At 39.7% G+C, this 13962-nt stretch overlaps 1 protein-coding gene across 1 annotated transcript in view; it reads right to left on the reverse strand.

The window, feature by feature from the left end:
- socs6b (suppressor of cytokine signaling 6b) overlaps nt 1-2111 on the reverse strand; it is a 5041-nt gene extending 2930 nt beyond the window's left edge. The window contains exons 1-2 of the mRNA XM_060873248.1: nt 1735-2111; nt 1-1002 (exon numbers count right to left, since the gene is read on the reverse strand). The exon at nt 1-1002 is cut by the window's left edge and continues 2930 nt beyond it. Coding sequence (XP_060729231.1) covers nt 1-890 — 890 coding nt within the window. The 5' untranslated portion in view covers nt 891-1002; nt 1735-2111. The remainder of the gene's footprint in view (nt 1003-1734) is intronic.
- Nucleotides 2112-13962: the final 11851 nt, after the last annotated feature.

The following is a 13962-nucleotide window of genomic DNA, read 5'->3' on the forward strand; positions in this document are numbered from 1 at the left end:
CCAAACCCAGGAAGGCTGCTTACAGGAAGTGGAGGTAGCAGAGGAGACTCTAGGCGTGAGCTATGCAGCAGAACGTTAGCAGTGTTCAGAATGAGACGGTTTACTGAAGGCTCCATGAAAACCTCAGGAGATAGGAGGTCGTGACTAATGGCATCTTCGTCGGAATGAAGAGAACACTCGCTCTGAGGCAACACCTCCATTGGTGATGTTCCGTCCAGGCAGTAAGACCGAGGTGCTTCGTCATCAGAGAAAAGTCCATCGTCTAAAGGCAGCGCATACTGAATGTAATCCTGAGCTGTGAGTCCAATGACTACAGGCACGTGATCGTCCATCTCCAGATCGCCATTTTGAGGGTCGGGGCTCTGACCGTCAAACATCTCATCTCCCAGAAAGCTTTTCTGGAGAGACAACCTAGAGTTGCTGGACGGGATAAGAGCGTTGACCATGGAGTTGCATGTTTCCTCCGAGTTCGTCACTCTGAGCGGCCATGGCGTCGGGCTATAATGGTGGTTCTGTAAAGATGTCGAGCGAGAAGAATGCTGGGATTTCAGGTCGCGGAACGTGATAGGCTCCGACGATGAGGAGAACGCATCATCATCGATCGAGCAAACAGATGGAGAACTGGCTTTGACCTTTGGTTTCTGCTTCGTTGATAGTCTTCTCTTTAGGGTTCCCATAAGACCCTCGCTTTTAGAGCGAGTTTTCGATTCCTTCAATTCCCCGTTATCTAAGGTGGCACCCACAAGGTCCTTGCTATAGCAGCCTCCATAAAGAGAAGGCTCTGAAGGAAAAGCAGTCGACAGGTCTGGCTGAGACACAGCATACTCGTTCTCTTCTTTCCCTTTTATGCTCAATGACTTTCTGATTGTGGTTAGACTAAATTTCTTCATCCTGGATATTCCCTGTGAGAGAACGTGTGACAAAAATCTGCTCCCGAGAAGAACGAAGGCAGCGCGCGAATGTGAACACTTTCACATCGCTAATCACATGAGACAACCATGCCTGGGAAAAACAAACGGAAAACATGACAGTTATACGCTACATATGTATTCCAAATCTGAGTATCATCACTGTATAACAGAGATGATAACAGATGGGATGTACAACAGATTTTATATTTCAAACACCTCATGATGTTGAGCGACATGCAAAAAAACAGAAGACTCAAGTTGAACTGGGTTACAAGAGCTCTGTAGCAGGTAAATGGCCATAATTACAATACCAAAATGTGTCAAAAAGTTGGACTCGTGCAATCAAATACAAGTGTTCCTAACTTTATCAAACATTACTGCAATCACAACCACAAACAACACACAAGCAAACAAACACCAAGCAGTGTTAAAGACTGAGTCTGAGAGACGTGTGGGACAAAATGCTCTCAAAAATAGCCTTGCTCTAATCTGTAATAACGCTGCACTGACCCTCATTTGTAGGTGTTTACAAAAAAACAGATCATTATTATTTTATGACGTCATAACTGAAATGAACTAATAACAATATCTGTGACTATTAAAAATAAGATGTAAACATAGAATATAAAGTCACTAAATCACTCCTGATCTTTTTCCTAGTACTAAAGCATGTTATTTACACTTTAGTCTGAATTAAAGTCTGGTAAATAATGTGATAAACAGCAGACCATTTCTTCAGGCCCTACATTAGCATCTAAGCTAATTCAGCAAACACAATAAGAACATATTGTGCTTTCATTATTTAAAAAAGGAAAACAATCACCTCGTAACCTGTTCGTCCTCTGGGACACTGTCAGCTCACCGCAGTCCTCATACTGTTCTTTATAACCCACATGAAGCCTGAGCTTCACGAAGCTTTAAGACGTTTTTCTTATATTGTAGCTAAAAAACGTTAACATGGGATTCTATTCGACGAAGCGCGCGTGCGCACCGTGTTCACGCATGCGCGGTCAGGTAGTGACGCACGAGTGCGCTTTGACAGCCTTGTTTAGCGATATCGTTAGTTTAAAGCTTAGCTAGAATTTCAGGTTGAATGTTTGTAAATATTTCATTTATACGGTCTGGTTTTTATGTGTGCGCCGTAGACGTGTTTGTAATTTTGACGGAATTCAAAATAACGTCTGAGAAAATATTCTGTTTTCCCCCTGATTTGCTAGCACCAGTGTTAGCTTTTAGCATTAGCTATAGCGTTTTTGTCTGTCAGTTGTCTGTCTTTGTTGAGAAAGCGTTATGGTCTATAACGTCACTACGGTGGTCGAGCAGGACACGAAATACAAGAATTATTTACTACAACGAGAATTGCTTTAAAATGTAAAATAATCTGTAAATAAATGTCTATAATATATATCTATCTATCTATCTATCTATCTATATATATATATATATATATATACGCCTGTACTAATTGAGAAGTCTCAAGAATCTCATCTATCTCCCGAGATTTTAACGAGTTTCTACCGCTGCACCATCGAAAGCATCCTGACCAACTCTAATGTCACCACAAGTTTCTATTCATCCATCTTTACCAAGGGTGCCAGTAAGTCTGAACTTGACTAGTAATTGGGTTCATGAGGACTATAACAACAAATATAACTGCTAATGTTATAAAGGAAGATTAAATAAATCTTGTGTACTTTAACATTAAAAATAAACCAAATGCCTCTGCTAAATTGGTATCTAATTACCATTTTTAAATTTTCCTTAATGTCTGTAAATATCTTCGGAAATGTGCTAATACTTTTATCTTAGAGACAGAGAGAAAGAAAGAAAGAAAGAGAAAGAAAAAGAGAGAGAGGAAGAAAAAGAGAGAAAGAGACAGAGATGGTGGTTAAAACACACACACACACACATTCCAGACCAACTAGTATGCTTATTAATCAAATTAATACCCTAATGAATGTAACATATGGCTGAGCGACATCTGACAATAATTATAAGATCCTTTTGTAACATCACCCTGTCCTTCAATTGCTTTGTGATGAATTTTTTAAGCAAATTTATGTAGCTACTTTACTAAAGTTACCAATCAATGGAGTCACAAAAATGTCTTGTGATGTGGTAGCTTAGTGGTGTTGGTCTACTGATTGGAAGTTTGTGAGTTAAAACCCCAAGTCTACCAAGCTGCCACCCCCGGGCCACTGAGGAAATATATATATGTTGTGTAATATAAACCTGTTTTACAAGCTGTTTAAACTGACACTTTTCTACCTTTCTAAAGTGAGCAATCTCACTGTTAAGAATTAGCACAGACATTGAAGATAAATAGCTAACATTACAACATAAACCTGCTCAAATGAGCTGATGTTAGCCAGTTATTATAAACTGATGCTTGGTATATTGATGATATTTAGGCGAAGCTAATACTAAAGAATAAGATAAGAATTAAGATAATATTAAAGCATCAGAATCTCAGCAAAGGTCCATTGTGGCTCAGGTCAGATCTCTGTGTTTCACTACGGATTCTCGGCTGATTCAGCAGTGGTCTAATTAGTGTCAGTTTGGCTTCAGACTATAAGAGCATCTAAGAGCACTTAGAGCATCTATAAGCTTTTTTGGTTAATTGATGTCACACTTGGCTCTTTATTAGTATTTTCCTTCTGTACGTTTTTTCTCAGACAGTGGTGTGTTGTTTTTTTTGCGGTTAGATGTGTTGAAGGCTGTAGTGTGAAGATGCTTAATTACTTCACCCTATTAGAGCTGTTCATGTCGGCATTGTCAGTGTTTTACACCCTCTTAAATGTGCTGATTAGAAGTCACACTCTGATCTCTATTTTGACTTCCAATTGCATTCACATTGTTGCACATTTCACATCAGTCTTTCACCTTCATACAACATAGTGACAATAATCAGTTAAACAATACACTCATAAATAATTATACATAAAAGCAAGATAAAGTGACATAGGCAGACCCCTGGGGATGCAACAACATATACTGCATCCTGTTATTAGAGTTATAAATTTGTAATATAATTATCGCTAATACACTTGTGCTCATCAATGAGCCGTTCTAAACAGTATTTGCTAGTAAAGTGCACTAGGTGCCTTAGTACTGTGATGCACACTTTTATATAATGTTGGGATGTGGCTTAATCTAAAACAGCTAACTATACTCCCTATATAGTGCACTAAATATGATACAACATAAAGCAATGCTGTATTTTTAAACCTGATATTTTGGAACATGGCTCTATTCTGGATTCAGACAGATCTATGAGCATGCTGGAAAAGATTGTATGAACAACTGAAGGTCAAAGGTCACACTTTACAGTCAGACCAGGCCATCCTTTATCAGGTGAGCGTGTGGTGAGTAGCAGTGGGACAATGAGATTGATTTTGGGGCGCTGAAGCTGAGCGTGAGCGCATGATTACTCACGCGCACTCACAGCGACACGCGTGATGGATCACAAATCAATGCTGATTGTCGACATGGAGCTTTTACTCAGAGAGGCTCTCAAGGTCGACTTTTACAGAAGCCTTTGAGACTACTTTTTGGGGACAAAAGAAATAATAGAAAACTTTCTGTCTGATATGAGAAAGGAATCATGACAAGGTGTCACAGCTCTGCAGAAACGCCTGGGAGAAAATGTCACACCTGTTTAAAGGTGAAATCTCACTACATTAAACACACACAATATTTCCTTTACTTCAGAAGCAAGTTGATCAACCAGGATACAAATTCATTCCTACTCACAAAAAATGCTTTCCAAAACCTTTAGAAACTATTGTTTCTAAAGTAAAGCTTCATCTACTGGGACATGAACAGCAGACACTCTAATGATAATGTTGTATGTATAATTGTGGTTATCTGATATGGAAGAAGTCTCCAGTGTCAGCACTTTACTTTAATTTTTACTTTAAAAGTTTTCCAAGAACAGTAAAGGAGGCTGGGCCAAAAGGGCATGGCCTATGAGGCAGAGTAAAACTGACTGTCCAAGAAACCAAATACACAAACTTTAGACATTGAACATGTCTCTGCTGATGGACTTAATTTGGTGCAAAAGGTTGTTGAATAGATTAATAATAGCTCAGATATAACACCGGGTGCGGGAGTGTGATCATCCTGCATTATGTAAAGGCTCATATCATCGAAGTGTGAAGGTGTTGTGGTCTATCAAGCATGAAGGTTTGGTATTTAAAGATATATGGCACATCTAATTTAAAGAGGTGGCGTATGAGTTGAGAAGGAAACGTCTGGAACTATATGTAAAAAAAAAGATGCTGTAGTTCAGGACTGACTCCTGCAGTGTCGTACACTTCAGAGATTAAAATCCCCTGGAAATGTCTAAAAAGTTCTGTTGATGATGTATTCCTTTGAAGAGGAAGTCAGACTGACTCCATGTTGAAGTGCTCGACTGATTTCCTGCATTCCAGATACGCCAGGCCAAACCCCAGCTGAATATAAACTCAAAGGCAGCTTAGTGAATTCAATAAATATGCAGTGAGGAGTTTATCATGAGACTCTTTTTCTCAGGTGTGGGGGATTTAACCAGGACGAAATACTAGAAAGATGCAGTGTGCAGTTGGAGATATGGCATATGTGTGAGAGTCGAGGATGTGTCAGTGTTGCTGATGGCGATGGAGTCATGTTCTTTAGAGGTTGAGGTGATGATAATCCAACATTAAGTCCTCTGACACAGACACACAAACACGCAAACTCTGCCCACAGTCGGAAAAGGGGACAGTGTGCAGGAAAAACACATATACACCATGTTTTCTGCTGATGAGCTGCTACTGTAGAGAAAGACCCCCGTGTGGGCGGGACATATATGCTCGCATATAATTGGACAAAAAGAGACCAGTGCAGGACAGGCGCGAAAAAACCCCCCACAAAAAACCTCACACAACTGGTATCTATGACGCTCAGGTACAAATGAATTAACACTGAAAAATGTTTATTCAGTGGTTGTGAAGGAGAAAGTTAATCACATGTTCACCTGTAATGCAGCGAGGCTCAGAGCGCAGGATCACCGTGTGAACTCATGCAGTTCTCGCCTTTTCAAGGAGAAGCGTGATGGTGTCTCACAGCGACAGAGCTGCTGTACGAGCTTCGCTTGAAAAATGTTCTCATTTCTGAGGTTCATGAAAGCGGAACCAGAATCATTTCTGTATGCCGTGCAGCTCGTCTCAAACCTGCGCCCGAGCTCTGTCTCGCATGGAACAGGAGAGATGAGAGAAATGCAAAAACTCCCTTTCTTCACGATTTAAGCAGGAATGCTGCTGATGTTCTGCTCCACAGAGGCTCTCAGGTGGAAAAGATTGATGTGAGAGAATAAAAGTGTCAAAACCAGGCAGAAAATATGAATAGGAAGGAAAACTACTGGAGGACACGAGTTTAAAAAAAAAAAATCTGCAAATGTAACAGTAAATTATTGGCAGTTTGTGTGACAGTGCTATTGTAAAAATGACAAGATACAACCTTTAAACTAAAAAACTGGAAACAGGATCAATGTTCAGTTACATTTTACATGTTACATCAAGTTTCCTGTAAATGATTTTAAAAACAAAATTTTCTTTACTCTATAAACAATAAAATATAGAAAAGAACTGATTCTGTCAGTCCCTTTCATTTAAAAAGTCTGACCATGTTTCTAAGTTTTATAAGAATTCTGAATTATTGAATGTTGTGAAGAACACGTCCAGAAGCCTTGAAGGTGATCAAGCCAGAGCGTGACTAGTGCCTCACATCTCTAGAGTTTCCTCGCAACCTTTGACACTTTTTCATTGTAACTTGAACAATGTTTTAAACGCATGGTATCTTCAGTATGTAACCTAGTGAACCAGCATTAATGTATCCAATTTTAGAGATTTAAGCAATTATGTAAGTCGCCCTGGATAAGGCCGTCTGCCAAATGCTGTAAATGTAAACTTATTTTCAACCTTTCAGGATAATCACAAAATAGCATCAGAATTTACTCCCAGTTTATCTCACAAAACTAAACCATATCTTTCTAAAAAGATTTCTAAAAATCATATCTTTCTACTGGATTAGCTTGGGGTCTGTAGTTCATGTCTGGACACGTCTTTATGTGATGGAATAATTCTTACTAAAATATTAGGGGGGAAAAAAAGATAAAATATGAAAAAGATTTTTTAAAAAATTATGCAAATGCTAATTTATGCAAATTAGCAAAACAATTTCAAATTTCTGTAACTAAAAAGTTATAAAATGTGCACAATAAAAAGTCTAGTATTAATATATAGAGAGTTTAAGTTGAGTTGTAATTGTAATAAATTGCTGCTGCTGCTGTTCAGGCTCTGATTCTACTGAGTGTAAATCACCTCATCAGCAGGAACTGATGCTCAATTTATCTCCTGTTCTCTGTGTGCGTTTACTGTTTTGGCCTCGAGTCTGTGTGTATCCGCTTCCTCACATTGGCCCTGAAGCATCATGGGTAAGGCAGATGCTGCCATCAAGAGGTACAGAGAGTAGTGTTAAATATTAAAGAGAACAGGAGAGCATGCAAAAAAATTCAAATATGTATTTGTTACTGACTGTACATCTCACAAGTCCTTCATTATTTATACAGAGATCTTTTTTTAACCATTCAGATTTTTTACCTCTATTATTATTATTATTATTATTATTATTATTATTATTATTATTATTATTGATGTGAAGAATTTAGAGTTTATTTCATACTCACTTTTAATATTTTTTAAAATTATTATTATGGTGTTTTTTTTTAAAATAAGCTGTAAATCGGTGGCTTAGTGGTTAGCACGTTTGCCTCACACCTCCAGGGTTGGGGGTTCGATTCCCGCCTCCGCCTTGTGTGCGTGTAGTGATTGCGTGAGTGAATGAGTGTGTGTGTGCCCTGCGATGGGTTGGCACTCCATCCAGGGTGTATCCTGCCTTGATGCCCGATGACGCCTGAGATAGGCACAGGCTCCCCGTGAACCGAGGTAGTTCGGATAAGAGGTAGAAAATGAGAGTGAGAGAGTAAACGGCCACCTCTCAAATTACTATTATATTTACAAAATGTGAACACACACACACACACACACACACACACAAGTGCCATTACAACCAAAGAAACAAATGTCAGACTCAGCATTATTCTCAGCTGATCTCCATTTCCATCAGCTCTGTTTATGTTGCTAATATGTAAGATGATAATAAGAGGCATGGATTCCGTTAATGGATTTTAAATAAATGTTGTAATGATAATGTGATGAAATGATGGAGAGAGCATGGGGGATAACGAGACACAAGCCAGAGTGACTGATTGGAGCTCAATGTGTGGAGGAAGTGTGTTGGGGTCAGAGCTGCTGCTGCTGGCATGGGTTCAGCTGCCGACAGAAAGAAAACATGTCAATCAGAGATGCAGCTCTGGAGCCAGAGCTCCAGCAGCATCCTGCAGGAATGGAGGAGGGTCATGTTTCAGTCCGCATTCCCATCTGGTACCATGTGGAATTCATCTCTGAACATTTCAGGAGAGATATGCAGGAGAGCAGGGACTCGAAAAAAAAAACACTCCAAACACAAAGAACTGGAGGAGCTTGAGGAAACCTGAAAGCCTCAAGGAGGACGAATGCAAAACAACAACAAAATAACAACAAGATCAAACTAGCACTGATGCTGAAGCTCTGGAGTAAAATAGAAAGAAAGCAACTTTTGTTAACTTATGTTAACACACACACACACACACACACACACACACATACACACACACCAGGAAGAGAAAGTGCATTCGAAATGGAATGCAAAAATGGAGACGATTTTAAGGTGAGGGAGAAGTAAAGAGGCTGAACAGGGCCTTTATTTTTCTTGGGCTCAGCTGAACCTCGCTGTTTCCCTCAGGTCCCCATGCACACACACAAACACACACACACAGGGTTCTGCTGTGTTCGCTCTTTCCTCGATAATCAGGACGCGAGTGTTAAGAACTGCGCCAAACTTCCCTGAAGCGAGGCAGATTTTGGCTTCTTCCACACAGACCTGTTTTTTTCCTCCCCCGTGTCTTCTGTAAAGCGCTCCCTGACTACACAGACTTGATGAGGCTGGACTTAAAATGCTGAAAACAGTTTGTTCAAGCACATAATAAACCCCTTAAAAAGCCAAGAGCTTACTCTGCCGAGTGGCCGCTGTAATGAAGTGATTAAATCTGATCTCTGCTCAGATGCTCCTGCGCTCTTTACATTTACATTTATGGCATTTAGCAGACACTCTTATCCAGAGTGCCTTACATTTTATTTCAAATTATACAACTGAGTGTTAAGAGCCTTTCTCAGGGGCCCAGCAGTGGGAGCCTGGTGGACCTGGGATTCAAACTAATGACCTTCTGATCAGTAATCTAATGCCTTATGCTGATCAGTAATCTAATGCCTAATGCTACCAAATCTTTACAACTTCATCAGACATAAAATAAAATGATTTGTTCATTAATGATTAACACGTATATTTATATGTATAATGCATTTAGAGTTCCCTCACCAGCCTTTGTTTTGCCTAAAAGATAAAAATCGCAGCTTGTCATGTTGAAGAAGTATAAAAACTCTTTTTGCTGAAGATGTGGGAAATCTTCACAAACAAAACTATCCCCTGACTTCACCACATCAATGTTTTTTTAAACCTGTTTATTATCAGTGGAGTGTGTGCTGTTCGGGTACCTGTGAATGAGCTGTTGCTATAGAAACGATAAGGCATCAGAGCGAGTGTATTACTATAAACCTGCTTATAAACCAGAGTTGCTGTTAGAGAGAATTCAACAACACCTGACCACCAATTGGAAGCCAAAACCTAAGAAAAAAATGTTTTAGCATGTAGCAGCTGTATAAGCGCCACAGAGTAGATTCTAAATTTAAACCTAAACATTTAATGCACCATGCAGTAAAGTTTAATTGTTAGCAACATTAGTTTAGTAGCTCCAGTGCACAGGTAAAATCAGGAAATTAGGTAATAAACAGCACATGTGTTGCTTTAAACATTTGACTAGCTGGCTGCTCAATAGGCCAAAATGACAGTTTATAATCATCTCTCTTTATTAAATCAGCTGCTTGATTTCATTTGACAGCTTTAATTTGAGCCAGGTGAGGACGAGGAGCAAACTCAACTGGTCCGGTGCCACTATCTTGCGGTTTGGCTCGGACCCGAGCGGGACAAAGCCGCTCTTTTACAGCCGTCGCTGCTTCTGAGGCAGGAGAAAAGAGAGTGGGGAAATCAAACACCTTTTCCAAACAGCAGAAAGGTCAGAAATGACGTGATTTGGGAAAGAGTGTGGCCCCGGGGGCCACTCGCGCTGAGTCGCATGGACTATAAGCAGCTCATAGCTTTGTTTACATGCAGAAAACACAGGACCACATAAACACTGGGGCTGGGATACAGTACTAATAAATCTACACTGCTGCTCTGTGTGTGTGCCGTTTGACTTTAAGGTCAGCGGGGGTAAAACACACACACACACACACACACACACACACACATACAAACTCGTGGGTAAATACTGCACTTTGTGTTTACTTTTAAACTCATTTTAGTGCAACACAGTTTGTTCTGCAAGAGAAAGGTGTGTGTGTGTGTGTGTGTGTGTGTTTGATGATACAATAAGCTCAGATTGTATAATGTATTTAATAAAACCTGAGAGAGAAATCAAAGTTCAATTTAATGACATGCAGAAATTTAACAACAACAACAACAAAAACGCACTGCTGAAAAGACATTGTCATTGTACTGCAGTTAAATAGTTCACTAGGATCTTGTTTAGTGTGATAAGTAAGTGAAATCACAGTAAATCACAGTGAATAATAAATTATTTCAACAATTATTTATTCTTTTAAGCTGATTCTCATTACATGATGGAAAGTGGACAGTGGAGGGCAGTGTGCACAAAGAAGTGTGCACAATTCTGGCGTTTCCACAGAGAGACAGACAGAGAGAGAGGCTTCAGTATCTGTGTGTCGATTTATTTATTGATATACTTATTTTTTCTGATTGTATGTGTGTGTTGTATATGAGCCTGCCTCATATGTCTGCTTCTTCATCCTCATCACTCATCTGTATAAACAGGCCTCTCCTCAGTTCCTCAGTCTGAACGTCAGAGTTGTGATTTTAGGCAGCACACCAGCATCTCATCATGAAACAAATTTTATGATTTAATTACATTTATAAATATCACTCTGGAAATAGGAATACATGTGGGGTGTGTGTGTATGTGCACATGTGTGTGTGTGTGTGTGTGTGTGTGTGTGTGTGTGTGTGTATCTGTGTTTGTGCCAGGTTTTAGGACGCTGGTTTTAGGCTGGTGGAAAGTTTTGCTAAAGTTTTTCAGTAACATTGAGGGAGGGAGGGAGGGAGGGAGGGGGAGAGAGAGAGAGAGAGAGAGAGAGAGAGAGAGAGAGAGAGAAAGAGAGAGAGAGAGAGAGAGAGAGAGAGAGAGAGAGAGAGAGAGTAATTTTACTGTGCAGGTTTATTGCATGTCTCACTGAGTTCCTGAACTCTGCTGAGTTCTGCACTCTGATTGGTGGTCAGGTGTTGTTTAATTAATTAATTACAGCTCTGTCTGTAATACAGGTTTATACTAATGCACTCACTTTGATACTTTATTGTTTCTATAATTCACTTAAACAGATTTATAAACATACGTAAGCATAAAAGTTTTCTTTAAGTAAGATTTTTGTGTATGATGTGTGGAAGGAGGTCAGAGGTAAAGCTGGAACCTGAAGTTTGAGAGATGAGATTATAGCTGAATAATGGAAGTGACAACAGAAACCTGTAACATTTACAACAAAAAATATTAGTTCCTGTGAATGAGCTGTTATAGAATAAGAGTTATTCTATCAACTACACTTAGAGCTGCTGTTAGACAGAATGAATTAACACCTTTGGATTTGAGAGTTGAACCCTGTGTAATAGTGTCAGTAATGTGTGTGTGTGTGTGTGTGATGATGGTGTATGGTTGGTCTGATGTAAGGTGTTCTGTGAGTTTTGGACTGAAAAAGCTCCAACTGTAAAGATTCACTCTCATTTTGGTGGAGTTTGTGTTTTGGCCGCCAGAGTCAGATGAGTTCATCACTGTGTATGTAGGCCAAATAAAAATATATGCCCTCTGTGATCTGGGCTTAAGTGAGTTTATCTCATGACCAAGGAATCCTTGTAGGATTTGTCAGTTTTGCCTGCAACAGCATTCTTCAAGCAAATAATTATGAAGTGCAAACCCACAGAGAAGGAGAAACAAATTCAGTTTTATTAATATCTCCCAAATGCTGGTCCCTCACTAGCAATAAGTAAGCCCTGCATATAATCACACATCACCTGGACGGGAGACGTCTCTAAAATTAGTCCCATAACATCTAATCTCAGTTTTACAGCAACTCAGTTCCTGTTGTTCCTCCTCAAGGGAATCTGTCTCATTTTCACCAGCTTTAGGCTGCGGGTGAATAAAAAAAAAAAAATCCTCAAATAGACATGCTATTTGTGTGGAGAGGGTCAGCGTGTGAATGTTTATAACCCGTTATCATTATAACAAGCAGCCGAGCGAGGAGAAGAGGAGGAAAGGAGAGTAGAGGAGAGGAGAAGGCCCCACCGCAGCGCTGCACGCATGTCAGGATCGTGTTCATTAAACCTCAGTGTGGGAGCGAGAGAAAATAAAGCTTACACGAAGGTAGTCATTGCTGACCCACATATACATCACACACTCACACACACACACATACAGGACTCTATATGAATCCACACACCATGTGGTCTATACGTATTTCCAGCTGCAGGAAAAAGAGGAAAAAATGTCAAACACATGTTGGTCAGTGTGTAATCAGAAACACATCATTTCAGGGGTGCGACATGCTAAGATCAACAATGACTCAGAATAACAGCACATTACAATAGATTAGCATGCCTTACACACCAAACTGGAGTGAGCTGGACTGAGCTGGACCGGAGAAAAACTCTGATGATTGTGCTATTGTAGCTTTTACTCAACTGCTAGCTAACTCTGTGTTCACACCAGCACATGACAAAGCGATGGCTGATTTTCTGCACAATTTCAGTTATAAATTCTGGTTTCTTTTCTCTCATTCTCTCAGCTTTGACCTCGCATTAACAGAATCTAGGAGTAGCACTAATAAACTTTCACTTTTATAAAATTACCTCAAAATTTGGAGCGAAATTGTTATATATTTTTGTCATTTAAAGCCTACATTACACAAACATTCAACCTCGAAGAAATCATAGAGATGAATACTAGCATCACAATAAATAAGCTAGTCTGTAATGCTAAAATTAGCATTATAGCAAACACAAAACACAATGCTAAAACACAAACTAGCAGAATAACAAACAGTCCCGAAACAGCATTTACAGTAAACTACATGCCAGTTATAATGGAACCAAGGTTACTGTACTGTTTGAAGTAGAAGGACCACCTGCTTAGCATTGGCCTGCAATACACTGTGATAAGCGAGTAAAAAACAGCAGAAGTGTGTGAAAACTTCATGTGTAAAGTGGCCTGATGCTGGAGCAGTGTGTGTGTCTGCCTATGCCTATGTGTGTGCGTGCACGTCCATGTGCATTTGTGTGTGGTTCATTGTCATGTACCCATTGCTTCATGGTTTTGGAGTCATTTCCCAGCCAAGTGACCTGCAAGCTCACCTGTGTGTGAATTTTGACACAGCTCTGATGCATGCCTCTTCTCTACGGAGACCTGGAACTTTTCTCTGGATCACATGATGATAACAGTTAACAAACACGTCTAAACATCAGTAGCTGCTGGAGATTCACCTTCAGAGGTATAGCATCAACACAAACACACACACATACCCACAGAATGAATAAGCGTTTGGTTTCGTTCAAAGAAAACATGAACATCTTGCATCTTGAAACTTTTTTTTCCAACCAGCTTCTGCAGAACTCATGTCAGCTTTGTTAGCAGCCATTGCTAACTGTAAAATCAGTGTTATTTTAGCCAGATAAAGTCTTTTTTTTCCTGATTTAACAACACATCTGTGGTAAATGTTGTCCCTGTTGAGTGTGTCATTTTTTCAGTCTAGGTGTC

Source organism: Tachysurus vachellii, chromosome 1, assembly GCF_030014155.1.
Source record: "Tachysurus vachellii isolate PV-2020 chromosome 1, HZAU_Pvac_v1, whole genome shotgun sequence".
NCBI lineage: Eukaryota > Metazoa > Chordata > Actinopteri > Siluriformes > Bagridae > Tachysurus > Tachysurus vachellii.